Consider the following 18,356-nt stretch of genomic DNA (forward strand, 5'->3'; position numbering starts at 1 on the left):
AAAAGGAAAATCAACAATAAACACATGCTATACACAATACAATTGCTCACCACCTGCTGACCTAGACCCAGCCTGATCCAAGCAGCAATTGGTCCCTTCCGAGTAACTCCCCCCAGTTTATATACTGGGCACGACTTGCTGTGGTATGGAATAGAGCTTTGGCTGCTTTGGGTCAGGTGTCCTGTCTCTGCTTCCTCTGGGCTTCTTGTGCCTCTCCTCACTGGCAGAGCATGAAGAGGCTGAACAGTCCTTGATCAGGGTATGCATTACTGAAAAACTAAATCATCAGTGTGTTGTCAGCATTGCTCTCAGACTAAAGCTAAAACACAGCACTGCACCAACTACTAGGAAAAAAATTAACTCTATCCCAACCCAAACCAGGACAATTAATCATTGTCAGGATCCTAGTTTAACTCCAGGAATGCCATATGTGTCTTGACAGCTAAATTTTGCATTCCAAGCAAGGTGCACACAACCCGAAATGTAATTGCCACAGGACCCAATTTCCATTGATGAAGTAGCTCACAGAAGCTTGGTCTCACAAGCCGTGCTTTAGCAAAAGGAGTCTGAAGTACCAGCCTTTTCAAAATCTTAGCTCTTCACTTAGTCCTCTGAGTTTTCAAACCATCTGGCAAAATCAGTGATGAACATATACCAGCAAAATTTTTGCTCTAGTTGATTTAGCTCACTGCCATAAAGATATTAAATCTCTTTCACAATCAACCTCTCTTCACTGACAAATACTTTTCAGCAATAAATAATTTGTTCTTATACTTCCAGACTCCTCTTAGACATGTTCTATTGGCTGGATTGGACTTTTTCCTTTTATTTCAGTCCTGAGCTTCGAGATCATTAAATGTTTGCAGTGATCACAAGACATCTTTTTTTTTTTTTTAGATTTTAAACAGAAATTTATTTGCAACAGTAATGTGAGATGTAGAATACGAGTGGGAACCAGATAATCATCTATTATTTTATAGTGTATTTTTCAGTGGGTTATTCCAAATGTTACACATCGAAATTTTAAGTGCTACAACATTAGTTCTGATATCATGGTGACTAAGCATTTCAATAAGCAGTCTTGCGGAAAAATCCATGTACATAATTTGCTTTACCTCATTTGTCCTAAACTAAAGACTGCAACAGTACTGTTTAGATCATATAAGTTGGTAATAAACAGTTCAGTCTATATTTGCATCTTGTCTATTTACTAAGTCATTGAGAAACTCAATTACACACAGGCTGATTTGAGATGCAAAAGAAATTGTGTACAGTGTTTTCATCTTTCACTATGGAAATAAAGGTTCACAGTGTAGATTCTCCCATATTTTAGTTAGATTAAAAATACTGGATGGCGTATTATATCCTGAATGCGTTACACAGATTGCAGGTAAAATGTTGCAGAGCACAGCAGCAACTGCTCTGCCACCAAGCATTAGAAAGGTAGAAATTTGAAGGCTTTCTAAGCAGACACTCTGACAATTATTAATAATCAGAAACAAAACACACGTTGACAAGCTCATATGCAAATACACGTGACAAGCCAAAGCAGTACATGAGATGAGTCTCGCTCCTGCTTCCACTGAAAGAATGAAAGACACAGCTCCCAACTACTTCAACAGAAGGGTTATGATGACAACTCAAATGTTGCAGGGTTAATTTTTTCTTTTTCTTTTTTTTTTTTTTTCCTGAGAATACTTAGAATTTGGCTGATGAACTCTCAGAGTTCACACAACCTGAAAGGTATTTGTATACCTCAGCGTAACCACCTTTATCTTCCATCCTTTCTTTTCTGAAATCCAGTGACAAAATATTTTGAATGTGTTTGTTGGAGTACAAATACAGCATTGGAAATAATCATGCCATTATGGAGGAGTACAAGACTCTTCCAATGATTTTTCAGTACCCCAGAATGCTGACATGCCTGGCAGACTTCTTTCATATCCCTCCACCATCACAAACAAAAGATATTTACCATTTCCCACCCCAACCAAGAACACTAAGTTATGTTATGAGCTGTAATTTAGAGCTGAACATCTTTAGAACACCCAAGCAGCATTAAAATACATATATTAAAATCATATTAAAGCAAAAGACTGCCAATGCATAAAAAGGTCATGCTAGTCTGGTTTTTAACCAAATGCGACTATTGTACAGTGACGATACCACTGCAAAACAACTTAGAGAAGCACACATCCTTGCAGGTCAAAGTTAAATGAAGACCTAAGTGACACTGAAGAGTGATGTTCCCTTACTTGAATGGTGATCTGTTGCAGTGGGGCAACATCATCTGTGATGATGGACACTCTAAGAATTTACTTCTGGGCGGGTCATAAAATTCAAGTTGAACACATCTACTTCCAGAATTAAGTATCTTGCTGAAAGACTCTGATTTTGGAAAAAATACACAGTGAAGTGCATGAGAGAAGCCACTGAGGCCCCACCAAATCTCATTGTCATTTCCACTGTAGTCAGTGAAAAACTCCTCCATGAGTCTCATTCTGTGGGAGCAGGAGCAGACCTACCATATTTTCTTTCCTACTAACATTTAATAGCATGGCAACATCTTTCACTGTCTGGTGGTCTCTATTTTAGTGCCCCTTCTTTTCCCTAATCTTTTCAGAAGCCTTCGTATCTTATCCCCGATACTCTCTGAGTGAGGAGTTCTCCTGGGACCGGTTCTGATTGCTTGCCACACTTCATAAATACAAAGTGTTTCAGAAAAGTTATTCCTCCTAACTGAGGTGGCTGGTGCTATGCTCATGTTATGCTCACCTCAGCAGCAGAATCAGGCTGGTGAGGAAAATAGGCATCAAGCCATTTGTGTAAAGGACCCTTAAGCATAAAACAAATCACAGCTTCTTATTTAAATAACACAGTACCATGCAAAATTCACAAATTAAGAACTTCTAACAAGTAACTTTACAAAAATGCAAACCTTTGCTTAAAAATTCACCAGTGGTATCTGCATTGCTCCTTACTTCACCTGTTTAAGCCATGCAAAAGGTTTAATCTGTGCCCCTTAATAATTACAATATTTTAAGGGAAAAAAAAAAAAAAGGAAAAAAAAAAGTGTTCCAAATGAGTATGGTAGGACATGCTGGGACTATACAGTGCTGCAGGCTGGGACAGTAGAATTGCCCTTGGATCACAGTGCACAGATTTGAGGGTAGCAGTGGTTTATTATCTCATTAGAAACATCTAATTCCCTGTAATAAAGATTGCATGCAGAACATGTCAAAGAACAGACAGGGCTATTACAGCCCACAGTCAGGAATAATGCTTTTCTCCACTCTTATTGCTAAATAGGTAGGAGTAGCTTTTCAATTTAAAAACAAAAGGTATATAATTACAGTAATAATACCATGCTCCTGACTGCTCTGCAGCTGCATATTGTAAAACTCAAAGCCACTGATCAGAAACAAAAGCAGTAAGTCAGTAACAGCTTCACAGAAATGTTCTGCTGGGGTGATTATGTCTGTCAAAATACTTCTGTAAGGGAAGGACTGTTTACTGAACATATTTCATGTCCCTTTTCCCCTAAAAACTCTTGCAAATGCTTGTATCTTTTCCTAACAACAGATACAGAAACCTTTGCCAGGGGTGTAATTAAGACTATATGAACACCAGAACAAGCATGGATCCCATTCAAATAGTTAGGCATCAGTTACAACAAAAAAAAAGGAGTCTTATTTTTATCATCTGTTATAAAAAAAATTTCCCAATCAGTGTTTCAACACAGTTAAAAGTTAAAACCCCTCTACATTACTAATAAATTAAGAACAACTGTATTTTGTAAGAAACCATCTTGTAAGAAAATAGGTAAGTAATTTAAATCTTTAGTTTACATAAATTAGCACAGAAATATGTATTCGAACAAGTGCACTGAAAACAGATATGCCTTCTTTTCTTCTTATATCTCTTATTTGAGTTATTAAGTAACAGGAAAGCCTTTATATTCTTTGCATGACCTTGGTGGTCTACTAACATGAAATGGACAATAGTCAAACCCCAGGAGAATGTTTTGCCAGATACACATGACAAGAAGGGGCACGAAGTACAGTCAAATGCTTTGCAGCCTTATTACAGTAGACTTCAACATTCAATTTCCGTGAATTTACTCTCAAAGGGATGAAGGGAATATATTAATACTGCAAATCACATGAGTGAAATTTGATGGGTTGATAGATTACATTTTTTTAAAAACCTATTAGGGTATAATTTTTTCAGAGGTAGTTTGCAAGGCAGTAGTGATGTACATGAGTGGAAACAATACTCCTTTGCTTGACTGTGGATGAAACTCTTAAGTACTTTTGCTGCTGTCCCTGAACCTCACAGAGAATGCTTAATGGATGAGATGCTCTAATCGGAGCTGACAACAGCCAATTAAGTGTCAGAAGAACAATCTGATAAGTAGGTCTTCATGTCTATAGGCATTTCCTGATATGTCTTAACTGTCAATCTGAATGTTAAACATCTTTATCTTTGTCTCATTATTGACTGATTTATTAAAGAAGAATACTTCCATTTCTTCTTCTTCTTTTTTTTTTTTTTTTTTTTACTGTTTGGTTGCTCCAGAAAGAAGGAAAGAAAAATACTAGGAACAAGTCCTAATTTGGAATAATTGATGGGGAATCCTAATTATACAAAATCCCAATCTTGCAACTGAGCAGGAGTATGGTTTGGTGACACCATTACCATTCAGCTGCCCACACCATACCTTTTAAGGAATGGTAGATGCTCAGTCTAGAGGAGATCTGTTTCTTTAATAGGTGGAAGGATATCTGTGGACGTGCTAGGAGGCTGCTCTCTGTTTTCAGTGCTTCTTGCTAGTCATACAGAAGACAACACCTCACTGGATGCATCTCTTCCCTTCTTGTCCTCACCCCTGTCGATATCAATCACATGAACTATGCCAGGCTTCAGGATCAGGTCATCGGTCTCTACATGGCTCCTGTTATCATCCACCTCGATGTACTTCCCTTTGGATGGCTGGGTAGCCTTACTGAAGACATCTTTGAAACGGCGCTTGAGTTCAACATCTGGGCAATAGACATACTCATAAAGAGCACCTGCAAGGACTGCTCCTATTATTGGTCCCACCCAATATACCTTCAAAAAGAGGCAGAAAAAAGACAAGCATTAGGCTTTAGAGCAAATAAAGAAGCCATGGTCTCAGGAGAAAAGCATGTCACTACAGACTTCACCCAGAAATTTTTCTGCAAAACACCTGGCCCAAATGCTAAAACCAGCTTTCCAGAATTGCTTGGTCACATAGTCCCCTGGCTTTCATGAACCAGGGGACTATCTGCCATCATATCAGTTTATGAGGCAGAGAAGTTTAACTACCATGGGTATCACAGATGGTGACCTGGAGCTCAGCAATTAAGTGATTGCTGTAAAATCAGATGGGAAGTTGGTCAAAAGGCTGTATCTTAGGCAGTTAATGGCATTAGTCCTAGGTAATTATTTTTTTCTGCTTCATCCCAGTCTCTCCCTCTCATTTTATCCCCTTTAGAAATACTCCTTAGTCAGTTTAAATCCAGTCATGCAAAATACCTCACATCCCTGGGTCTGGCTCTTCTCTGAAAAATCCTCTCATGCCAGAGTTTAGCGAATCACTGGAGCCCACAGATCACAGGAGAAGAGGGACCTATGCTAATATGCCAGTGAGGTACAGTTCCTACTTCTCTGATGTCTGAAAAGGATTTCAGTCTACATGTCTGGGTACGAAAGTTATGGCGCAGACTGGCTGAGTGGCAGTGGAGCTACGGACGTCTCCCATGGATAGACACACAGGCATCCTTTCAGGCTGCCCTACCTTCTCCTGTTAATAGAAAGTAGCTTTTTTCCCGTCTTTAAACTTTGTCCAGTAAAGCAAAAGTACAGGTCTTTCATTATCATTTGGATCAATGATAGCTGTAACATTTCTTGAGATAAAAAAAGGCCACAGGTCCTGGTGGGATCATGTGTGACTTGTCAAATAAAGCTCTGTATTCACATACAACATATAGTTGCTCTGGCATAGCTTTGCTTTTAAACTAACAGGGTAAGAAGATTGAGAAGCAGGTGCACAGCTCCAAAGATAAATAGTTTTTTCAAGTTTTATTGATCCATCCCTTTCTAAGAGGCCTCCTCTAAATTTTTGTCGCTCATTGACAGCTGTAGACAGCATGAATGGACTGTTTGCAAGATCACACACAAAATAAACACCAATGTAGACAAGTGATTTTCTTTCTGCATTTTCACTCAAGGTGGCAATGAACTTTTAAGGAAACAAAACCTTTCCTAGTGTATACACAGATTTGGTTCATTACATTTCCTAAATAATCCAAATTTGGCTTCTGATCCTGCAGAATCCAACAGGCAGTCGGCTACCTGATTAGCTAATCTGAATAAGCAAATACAACTGACATGCACAACTTTGTAAGGTACCTATCTATTTCAGCATGACACGCAGCAGTTTGGTAACATTAGTAGGTGCAGAAGCTTCCGTCAATGGCATGCTAATGTCAGTGCCCTGGAGGAGAAAAGGCCATCTTTCTAAGTGGCCAGGACAGTAGCTAAGCTTCTCCTACAAGTTTCTCCATGGTACATTTGTTTATTATTTATAGCTTTAGTTATAAATTACAGGCTCCCTCAGAGTATGGATAATTAATCTTGTGAAAAACTACAGCAGTGTTTCATATGAACAAGCCATTCACTGATAACTAGGGAAATCTGCCTCAATAGGATAACTCTTGGGAACAAAGTTACACATGGTAACAGAATTGGAGCCTTAGGGCCTGAAGACAATGCTATTTCTGTTATTAGCTGCAGTGGGAGCAATGTGGGCTTCATACTTTAAAAATCAAGGAAATCCATATATGCACGGTAATATGCAGCTCTTACAGTTAGTATTGAAAGTGTCCCTAGAAGTGATTTCCCTGTGTATAATTAGGTGAGGCTGAGCTGCAATCCATCTCTCCCTTATAAGATGTGAATATGTGAATTGGATTTTAATAAGTTTAATAGTGGCATGCTATAGAAAATGACTGCATCATTTAGAATCTGTTTATCAAATCGTTTCCTCCACAAATACTCCTAGTTAAGCTGATGCTTTCAAATTGAAGCAGGTAGCATCTGGTCTGGTCTGCAAAGACCAGACTGCAACCCCTTCATCTCTGACTGCAAGCATTTGCTGAGACAGCTTGTCCCCTGGGAAGCAGATCGCAGAGGGTCCCTGCTCTCATTTTATACGTCTGCCTCAATTTGCTGCAGAACCAGGTGAAACGTGAAGCCGACAGAACTACTTCCATAACTTCCCACCAGTGTGACCAGGGGGCTTACAATCTGCCTCGGAGGATTTTTCTCTCTAATAGTTCAATTCTTTCAGTCTCTCCCTGGGTTGTGGTTTTTTCTGTTTTGAACTTTTTATATGATTTCCTTTCTACCTCAGCTACTGCCTCCGCAAAATGGCCTCTGAACAGCAAGATGCTGTTCCAATGTGCTGTATACTGCACTGCAGTCCTAGCAGAGGCGTATAATTACACCTAAGCTTGTGGCAGGTCAGCACCTGTCTTCCTCAGGGACGGTCTCTATGGGGTGTACTGGGATATTTAACTAAGAGCAAATGACGTATGGAAAATCCTGATATCTGTCACTATAGTGAAGGAATCATGAAAGCTGTGTTACCCATTGGTTTTCCCATTTCCCCATGATGACAGCAGGACCAAACGATCGGGCAGGGTTCATACTGGCGCCGGTGTAATTGATCTAAAGTAGAGACAAAATGTTACCTGTTATTAAAGTCTTGAAGGGAGTTATTTAATTTCTGTTAGTCCTTGCACTATGGGAAACTCCTATTTATTTGGCTTCTCATCCTGACAGTGGGTATTGTCACTCTCATTAGTCTTATCACAAAATTAACAAAGTCATTACATAAACAAGTAGAAAAGTTCTGATGCAACACCCTACCCAAGGAGACCCCCATGCTACTTCAAAGTGTTTTGGTGTGGATCCAAAAAGAATATAGGAGCTATATAGCTATAGCATCTAAAAAGGCCATAGAAGTTTGCATCTACTTCTGAAGTAGCCATAAAGAGAAAATAGTTCTATTTTTTTAAAGAGAAGCCATTAACTTACAGCAAATAAATGTCCAATTGCAACAGAAAATCCAATTGCTAAAGCTACTGAACCAGTGACATCACTTCGTTTTGAATCACAGCTGGCAAAAATAGTAAAAACCAGCTGGAATGTAATTATCAACTCCACCAGGAGTCCATGGCCAGCGGAAAGATCTCCGTGTACCTGGAAGAAGGGAAAGAAACAGCCGAAATGAAGGAAAGGTGATATTGCAAATCAAAAAGCCACTACGTACATTAATTGTATTTCAATTAAAGGTATTTCTAATGGTACACAGTGAAAGACACCGCTGAACTTTTAAAGGTACAGGTCATCCCACCCCCATCCCTTCCCCCCTTTATACCTTTTTTAAAAAAATTGTTGTTTTTTTTTTTTTATTTTGTGAGCCATGGAAAATTGCTGCTGGACTGAGAACAGAAGGCTTCACAGTAACATCCAAAAAGAACTTCAAAGTTAGACTGCAGAAGTATAGTTTATTTTTACACAGGGATTTGCAAATGCTGCACTTCCCCTTCACCAGTTTTTTTCTTGGGAGCACTGTAATTTACTATTCAATTATAAATTCATTAATTAGCCCTGAATTAATTAATTTAAATTTCAATTAAAAATTAAGCAGTGTGTGGCTCAAGTGCATTTTTAATAAGTCCTGCAACAGGGCTAACTGATGGCATTCCTTATTAGTTTAGAACAAAGCCGAAATCTAAGCCACAATCTATTTCAGAAGTATGTCATTTTAAATTGATGTTTTTTCAATCCCCATCATAACGGCATAGAATCCATTTCCCCCTCCCCAGCCCATAAAAAAAGGCATTTCACGCATATATTATTTAAATTCTGTATGTAAATTAACATTACCTGCTGTCATCAGATTTGGGGAAGTTCTAGGAAAGAGAACTTCTATAAAAAGAACAGCTATAGATATTACGCTGCATAAACCCATCCTAAGAAGAGATTTAAGCCCTGTCTAGATGCTGTAAATAAACCAGCAAGCTCTCAAAATCTCTGCTTGAGCTCTCTTTATTCTCCATGACACTGATTGCATTTTCTTAGGCTCTAAGCTAGTCTAGTTTACGAGTCAGAGGAGAAGTGATTACCGCAGTGACTCCCAGGCCTCCTACCACGCTTGGTGGTGTGATGAGGTAAAGGATGCCTGCGCCTACGATGGCTCCCAGGCACTGGGCAAGAATGTAGAAGACGGACTTGGCGAGGCTGATCTTCCTCGTGCAGACCATTGCCACTGTCACAGCAGGGTTAATGTGGCCTCCGCTGATGTGTCCAAAGCACTGCACCATGGTTGCAATGCTGAGTCCAAAGCAGAGGGAGATAAGGACCATGTCTACAGGCAGGGGCTTCTCTGCTCCACCCCAGTTGATCGTGGAGCCGAGGCTGAGGAGGACAAAAATGAGCATGGCCAAAAATTCCGCTGAAACTGCTTTCCAGAATGGCTGAGTCCAGACTCCCTTAAATGCCACCATGATGCTCTCACACTTACAGAGACGACCACACTTACTGAAAAGGAAAACAAAGATGTATCAGGAGTCACCAAATAAGCCCTATGTGCTCCTGTTAAGGGCTGCTATCCAACAGACTTTGAAGAGAACATATTGAGCATCCTTAGGCTGAGACAACTACAGACTGCACTATAGGAGCAGATTGCCCTTAGAATGTGACCACTGAGTGTCTGCAGCTTCAGTTCACAAAAAAACCCCTCTGTATCTTTTGAAATAAATGAGTATGTGTAAAAGTGTATTCTTCCACAATAGCTGACTTTCGCCTTAGAGGCTGTACAGCCCTACCACTTTCAGTGGCCTGTCAACCATCATGCTCATTAAATTAGTACGTGCTCCCTTTTTCTAAGCAAATCTGTACTATTCACAAAGCAGGTATGATAATTAAAAAAAAAAAAAAAGGAGTATCTTAATCAAACCCTAATGGTTTTGGTAACAGTGTGATGTTGGGAGCTTGTCCTTGGAGCTATAAGAGAAACTCTATTTGTTTGAACACTCACGCAGACCAGTATTTCAGTTTATACTTATGCAAAGAGCAGTTTCTTCCCTGTGGATGTGGGGTAAAAATTGAATACAGCCAGGAGAATAGATGCAGTCCTAAATTCTGACCTTGAAATCAATCGTGCAATCAATAAAGTGCTTCCCTTTGGGCTGAGGGTGCCAAGCTGTGGAATAGATCCAGTATTTTCTGTATGTGTGGTGTGTAGAACTCTATGTGGCAAAGAAAGAAGTGTCTTGATTTTTCTCTCAGCCTGGAGATGCTTTTTGTTAGTCTACACTGCCTTCCTGACGAGTTACAATATTGCTAGATGTTCAGATACCTATGAAAGTGGGTCACCAAAGAAAAGTTATTTGTGGTATTAATAAATTAGGAGAATAAGCCAAAAGGGAAGCATTTTAATGAGTTTCTAAGGAATGCTAACAAGATTCTTCTCTAAAAACAAAAGCAAAAAACCTCCAAACCCTCCAAAAAGTAGAAAACAAAGGAAAGAATATTCAGCTGCTACATTTGGGAACTGAATTTCAAATGGAAGATGGATGAATTTATGCTCAGTTATCTAAGGTAACTGAGCTAAAATGCATATTTAATACCACTTAGATAAGAAAGAAGCATAAAAGCATGTCTGCCCTTTTCAAGCTATTGCAAGAGGAATGGCCCATGAATTTCTTAACAGTTGCAGTGAGTTAGGGAAAGGCAATTTAATCCTGTGACTGAAGCAAATAATTTGTTTTTCTGTCTCATTTCTTATGCTAATTTACTGTGTGTTTTGGATAGGTCGTTTGAACTCTATCTCAGTTCTCTAGACTCTCATATGAGAACAAGAATTACATTTTCTCCTACAAATGGCTGTTGTAAAGTGCTTGTGAAGTGACCTGAGAGACCTGAGCAGGACTTGCTTTCTTAGAGAAGAATTGAAGCTAGAACCTCAAAAGACAACAAAATCATCCCCAAAATCTTTTGATTTTGGGTCATACTCAAGACAAACAGAATGATAGAATAGAATCATAGAATAGTTAGGGTTGGAAAGGACCTCAAGATCATCTAGTTCCAACCCTGCTGCCATGGGCAGGGACACCTCACACTAAACCATCCCACACAAGGCTTCATCCAGCCTGGCCTTGAACACTGCCAGGGATGGAGCATTCACAACCTCCCTGGGCAACCCATACCAGTGCCTCATCACCCTTACAGTAAAGAATTTCCTCCTTATATCCAATCTAAACTTCCCCTGTTCAAGTTTTAACCCGTTACCCCTTGTCCTGTCACTACAGTCCCTAATGAAGAGTCCCTCCCCAGCATCCCTATAGAATCACAGAATAGTTACAGTTGGAAAGGACCTCAAGATCATCTAGTTCCAACCCCCCTGGCCATGGGCAGGGACACCTCTCACTAAACCATCCAACACAAGGCTTCTTCCAACCTGGCCTTGAACACTGCCAGGGATGGAGCACTCACAACCTCCCTGGGCAACCCATTCCAGTGTCTCACCACCCTAACAGGAAAGAATTTCCTCCTTATATCCAATCTAAACTTCCCCTGTTTAAGTTTTAACCCATTACCCCTTGTCCTGTCACTACAGTCCCTGACGAAGAGTCCCTCCCCAGCATCCCTATAGGCCCCCTTCAGATGCTGGAAGGCTGCTATTAGGTCCCCACGCAGCCTTCTCTTCTCCAGGCTGAACAGCCCCAACTTCCTCAGCCTATCTTCATACGGGAGGTGCTCCAGTCCCCTGATCATCCTCGTGGCCCTCCTCTGGACTTGTTCCAGCAGTTCCATGTCCTTTTTATGTTGAGGACACCGGAACTGCACACAATACTCCAAGTGAGGTCTCACGGGAGCAGAGTAGAGGGGCAGGATCACCTCTTTCGACCTGCTGGTCACGCTCCTTTTGACGCAGCCCAGGATATGGTTGGCTTTCTGGGCTGCAAGCGCACACTGAAGCTGGCTCATGTTCAGTTTCTCATCGACCAACACCCCCAAGTCCTTCTCTGCAGGGCCGCTCTAAATCTCTTCTCTGCCCAACCTGTAGCCGTGCCTGGGATTGCTCCAACCCAGGTGTAGGACCTTGCATTTGTCATGGTTGAACTTCATAAGGTTGGTATCAGCCCGCCTAACAAGCGTGTCGAGGTCCTTCTGGATGGCATCCCTTCCCTCCAGCATATCAACCGAAAGATGTTTCTGTAAGATCTCATATTAACAGTAAGTTAATGGCCAACTATGTAGACTAGACTTTTTGCTCAAAATGGCTCCAAAATCATTGCCTTCCCCAATGCTGAAGCTCACAGGTATTTGGTCAGCCTTACCTTTGAACTTTACACCCAGATTCTTACTGAAACCTAAAGGCTTACTTACCTCTCACACCCTTACTACTTCCTCACTAACAATTTGTTTTAGTGGCTTAAGACACAGGTACTATATCCATACTGACAAAAGTTAATTTTTCCCAGGGTATATCCCAAGTGAACATTTTATACAGGGATGAAGCATGTCCTGAAGCTCATGGAAAAGAAACCCAGACACACAAGGAAAACAGCACTCATCTATTCTTTCAGCCTCAGCTCAGTCGGACACAACCTGGATTTACCTGAACATTCACTTGCTAAGCAAAATGCAAGCTCTGGAGTTATACTGCAGACTTCTGCAAAGTTCCCAACCACCAAAGGCTCTATGGGGGGAATGCAGGTTTTTGGAGCATGGGATAGAGGCACATGGTGACTCTTGACTTCTTTGAGTATGCCTGACCATCTCCTTCTGTATACAGAGAAGAGTGAGATCGGCAAATTACTTACACACCTTCATCCTGTGGAAGTGGACAGAAAATGGGTTTTCTGTTTGATATTATATTTTGAGTTAGTTATGGAGCATCATGAAAGAACACATTAAGAGTGAGTGTGTGTGTGCACACGCACACACATGTACAAGAGAGGGAAAGGGGACCCCGAAGATCACACCATCTTTTGAGCTGTTGATGGGCCTGTCTAGCAGGAGACTACCACTAACAAAGGGCAGATCTCACACTGTTTATTGAGCTGAGATGATGTCCAGTGAACTCAGCCAATATTATTTATATCCCTGAAAATGCAAAAGTGCTGCATGCAAGCCAAATGGGTAACTCAAACACAGAATCCTGCTCATCAACATAAAGAAAGGTTCTGTTCTTCTGAAACAGCATACTACACGGAAAAAAATCAAAATGGCAGAGCTACACCCTCAGCCGTACTTTGACAGTTAATGAGCTGAACATCTATTTTTAATGCATACACGTTTTTTGAAGCAGTCTGTTTTTCTATGATTTCAACACCCAGCAAAATGTACTGATATCGTGGCCAAACTTTTCTTTCGAACTGCACACCTTTCTTCCCCACAGCAACCTCCCTTACAAATGTTAACAAAAGCTTAATAGTTGTGTTTGAGCCCTGAGTCCAGGTTTTCACTTACATCTAGAGGCTTTCAGCAATTCAGAAATCAACACCATTTCCAACATCCAATATTTTAGCATGCAGTTAATTCAAAGGCTTGAGACAGAGAGAGTGTGAGGGCTGTGCCAGGTCTGAAACCAAAATGGGACTTCCCAGCAGATAAGATTTTCCAGTGAAATTGCAAAATGATTTTTTTTTTTTGCAGTAGTTGCTCAAGGTTGCCTTAAATACAACACAAAACCAGAAAGACACTTTCATGTTATGGTCACACATTAATTTCACATGTGGCCACGCTTGAAATTCTCTGATCTGGACTAAAAGATTACATAGTGTGTTTAATTGCGTGCAAGGTGGTTTTTTACAGGTCAGGTTACCATCAGGGCTGCAGGCATGATCGTGGCCTCAGAGCCCTAACAATAAAAGTAATAAAAAAGTCTTCAGCACACAAGTCAGGCAATGTTCTAAAAAGTCTTCCTTTTCTAACTGGTATCATTTCCAGGAGTGGAGCAAACAGCCTGGATGTGGCTTGCAGCCAGCCCCTCCACACGGCACTACTGTCACACTGAAGGTTTGACCATGCCGCAGCTATTTGCAGCGGCATCTCCACAGCAAACTCACATACTCCCCGACCTGTGCTGGCACAGCCGGCTGTAGCTCAAATGGACATTGAGCACTAGCTTGCCAGCTTGTGTGGAGGAGAGGGAGAGGCTACAGTTGCAAAATAAATACACGATCGCAGAACTTGCTTATAACCATTCTGCCTCATTTTCCAATACAATGTTGAATGGGTGACTGTCGTGGGTATCTACAGGAGGTGGGAAGGGGAGCCTTGGGAGCATGGTACCTCAGTTTTTTGGCGGTGCAGGTGCTGGGCTTTTTGTACACACGTCTGTTCGTTGCAGGACAGCAAGCAGCGAATAAAACAAAGTTTTAGGGTGTGGAGAAAGAGAGCGATTTACAACCCTCTGCCCCCCTTCATGAAAGAAAGGCTCTAAGGACGACAGAAAGGCTCCGGCGGTGCCTTCGGAGAGGGGAGCCCAGTACCCTGGGAGCCGCCCCTGGATGCAAAACGCCGGGGCAAAGCACTCCCGGCAGCGCGATCTTCCCGAGCCCGGACAACGAAGGGGTCCCCACTGGCGCAGAGAAGGTCCCTCCTTGAGCATCCCGCTCCCCCCTCCCGAAGCTTTCCCATAAAGTCATCTTCGGTTTGGGTGCCTGCCTCCCTGCCTGCGTCCCCTCCCTCCTCCCGCCTCGCCCCGCGGAGGGCCGCGCACTCACCCGCGGCGCGGAGCGGCCGCTCCGTCGCTCATGCCTCCCCGGCGGGCGCGGGTGCGCTGCTCGGGGCGCGGGGCGGGAGGGTGGCACGGCTCCCGACCATGCGGCCCTCCCCTACCTGCTGCTCCGGGCGGGCCAAGGCTGCCTTAGAAACTGCCGCCGCAGCCCCGGCCGCGGGTCATCTGCGATCATGTGGATATGCAGATTGATTCAGGGGCTTAAAAGAAGCCCGAAGCGAGCCCACTGTGCTTCTGCAGCACGGGGAAGCATTCCTCGGTTTCTCATTTTTTTTCTCTGCCAAGCACTGTGTGTGAAAAAAGTCTAAAGAACTCTGCAGCCAGGGAGCTTTCTCCATCTGAAATGCCTATTAGAACATTACTAGAACTCTACTGGCTGCAGAAGAGACAAAGTGGTTCTATTTGTTGGAAGCTGCTAAATTCAATAAAGTTTTGCCTACTGAAGAAAGCCAAGGGAGGCCACTGAAGAGATGTTGAAATTAGACAGCGAGGAAACTCAGATGGTTCCCACATTGAGAGAGACTTTTTGTAAGGTCATGTAGTGATAGCAGAGGGAGTAATGACTTTAAACTCAAATCGGGTAGATTTAGATTAGCTACTAGGAAGAAGTTCTTTAACTGTGAGGATGGTGAGGGACTGGCACAGGATGGCTGCCCCATCCCTAGCAGTGTTCAAGACCAGGTTGGACAGTGGTGTTTTGAGTAATCTGGTCTAGTGGAAGGTGTCTCTGACCATGGCAGGGGGGTTGGAACTGGATGAGCTTTAAGGCCCCTTCTAACCCAAACCATTCTATGGTTCTATGATTCTATGACTCTACAGCACCCAAACAATCCAATGAAAAAACAACCTTTCACATAAAAGGAAAAAAGCAAAGTTGCCCAAGTTTCCAGGCACAATTATTTCATTAGAGAATGCGTAGAAATGGTCACTTGAAGGAGACAGGGGTGAAGATGGAACAAAGTATCTAGGTTTTTTCTTTTTTTCCCCATTGGCTTAGACCTTTGTATGCAGTAAAAGAATCTTTGCATAAGTTATATAAAAATATTGTAAGCTACATGTTCGGGTGTTAAATGAGGTTAAAATAGCACACACAGAGAAACTACATCTACTGTGCGTTCATGCAGCAACAGAGAAAGAATCAAAGTTTGGCATAATGGTCAGCCAGCCTGTACAGGACAGACTGTAACATATAATCTTCCAGACCACTAGAAAACAGTGCAAGATCCGAAGAACTACTTTGGCCATGGAAACCATGGACAGAAGGTCTTCATCTGTTAGGGGATTGTAGGTAATAATTTACACCAGGGAAAAGCAAGTATAATGTATAACACTGTCAGTTCAGGATGCCCTGGACAAATTTGTACACACAGCAATAAAAAAAGTGAAGCTCATGTGTTAAATACTTACCAATCACAATTTGTGCTAAATGCAGGTGATTATAAAGTACAAGTGTAGGTGTTTCTCTCACGTTTGCCTTCTCTTCCCCTAAAGCCATGTCATAAAGGACAAAATGTAAAAAACTGACATTCACAGGAGGTGCAGTCATCATTGCGCAGCTCTGCTCTTTCAGTTGGTGCATTTGTCTTTTCCATCTATGCCCTTCACCACCTGCTACAGTGAATCAAGAAACTTCGACTCCTAACACTGTCTTAATGACACATAAAGCCATTGAATCTTTCATATACTCACAGACCAACTTCTTCCATCAAAGCTGCCTGAGCAGTTCCTCACAATTAAAGGATTTCAGTTAAGATGTTCTTCTGCATATTTTTTTTACCCTATTCCCTTTTCCCCTTCTGCTACTACTGTATAAAAAGCTCATTTTCAGTGCTCTGTTTTAAACACCTGTGGCTTCCCTTGATGTAGCTTGAATGTGACACATCTTTCTCCACCTGCATTTTGTAACGTCATTATCCGAGCATTTCAACCTTTTATGCCATAGCTACCTCTGCCATACAAATCCTTTCCTCTGTTTTTCTAAAAACTACAAAAGGCGCCTATATAAACCTCAAATTTCTTTCCAGTTTTGGAGCTGGCCGTTTCAAATCAGCTCTGAGTTTGCTTTCATAGCTCTGCCCTGACAACATGATTATTCTTTGGTACTTTGTGGACTCTGCTCCTGCAGCTCAATTGTTTGTTCACAAACAAAATTCACTTAGCAAAGCTAATAATTGCTTTTCCTTTTCTTGCAGATAGCATATATATGCTCTTTTTGGTCCATAGAGCAGATCACTGCCACATGGAGAAGCAAGAACATTAATAGCTTCTGTCACTGCTACCATTCTTATTGTGATAGATCTTCTGGAGGATTAGACAAAGGTTGTGGCCACATAAACAGAGAAAGGCAATGCTTCAGGCACAAACCTGCAGCAAACTGCACTGTGCCAGCTCTGATCAAACAAACAGACTATGTTCTGTTGAAAACAGAGAAGGCAAGGAAGACAGCCCTTGAGATGGCACTGAAAACTGGAGGAAAGCTGCCCCAGTTTGTCTAGGGATAAATTTGTTGATTTGGGGAGTTGGAAATATACAAGGTTGCTAGTTTTTAGTTGTATGTTTTCATCTTTGTAAAACCTGGGTTGATTCAGTTTGGATTTCTGTGCAAGGCTGCAATATTTCTTCTGCTGCTGTGCTCAACACAGTTAGGAAAATAACTTACAAAAGAATATATATGAAAAATTTAAAACTGGTTTTAAAGCACAGTCATGGTGCAGAAGGGCAGACAGCATGGATATGTACAGTGGAGTCTCCATGTGCCTCTGCTTCTCCTGCACTGAATATTAAATCTGAGTTTCTACAGTAGTTTTTAGGACATCATGAATTAAAGGTCTCTGTAGGAACACAAGCCATGGTAAGAAGATGCTGCAACACGTAAGACACATCCTCATTCTGAGCAAGGACTTCACAGACAGTTGAAGCGTGTTGGATCTGGGAATTCAGTTTGGTCTGTTATGGAGGAGAGGGCATGCTGCCAAAGTTGGAGAGGAATGTGCAAGCAGCTAATTCCAGTTAAAACAATATGAGGGCGAGAGGCAGAAAAACTCCCTGCACTAGATTCTGTCACCTCACTGAATAACAGTGTGGGAAGAGTCCCTTCACTTCTATGGCGAGCCTCTTGGATATTCACTCTGGCAACTCTGTCAGACTACAGGGTTTGTCAGACAAGACTGAAACAGAGAAAAGAAAGATCAAAATCGAAAAAAAAAGACATAATTTAGAAGCACTGTGTGTTTTCCCAGTGCCTCCTCTTCCACTTGTACCCAGGAGTGCTCTCCCTTACCCTACTGTTGCTAAGCTTCTCAGTTTGTTCGGCTCCTCTCTCAGCACCACTTCAGGCTTTCAGTTTCCAAAACCAATGAGGCTTACATGCATGTGTTTGCTCTCTTCCTCCCTCTTTCTGTGGGTATTCCTGCCCTTTCTACCAGATCTTGAACCCATCAACCAGCGTCAGCTACAGCTGATGGAGGATCAGAAATCACGAAGGTGTTTAGGCTCCTGCCAGCCCCAGGAG

General features: G+C 41.9%; 1 protein-coding gene across 2 annotated transcripts; it reads right to left on the reverse strand.

The window, feature by feature from the left end:
- Positions 1 to 922: 922 nt before the first annotated feature.
- Positions 923 to 14,863, reverse strand: AQP4 (aquaporin 4). Of its 2 annotated transcripts, none has more exons than XM_065669350.1 (5): positions 14,832 to 14,863; positions 9,219 to 9,633; positions 8,125 to 8,289; positions 7,675 to 7,755; positions 923 to 5,112 (listed from the first exon to the last, which is right to left on the reverse strand). In XM_065669350.1, exons 1-5 carry the CDS (start codon positions 14,861 to 14,863, stop codon positions 4,834 to 4,836), a joined length of 972 nt encoding a protein of 323 aa, XP_065525422.1. In that variant the 3' UTR covers positions 923 to 4,833. The 2 variants fall into 2 exon arrangements, with proteins under 2 accessions (XP_065525422.1, XP_065525423.1); XM_065669351.1 differs by lacking the exon at positions 14,832 to 14,863 and adding an exon at positions 12,719 to 12,788.
- Positions 14,864 to 18,356: the final 3,493 nt, after the last annotated feature.

Source organism: Lathamus discolor, chromosome 2 (assembly GCF_037157495.1).
Source record: "Lathamus discolor isolate bLatDis1 chromosome 2, bLatDis1.hap1, whole genome shotgun sequence".
In the NCBI taxonomy this organism is placed as follows: domain Eukaryota; kingdom Metazoa; phylum Chordata; class Aves; order Psittaciformes; family Psittacidae; genus Lathamus; species Lathamus discolor.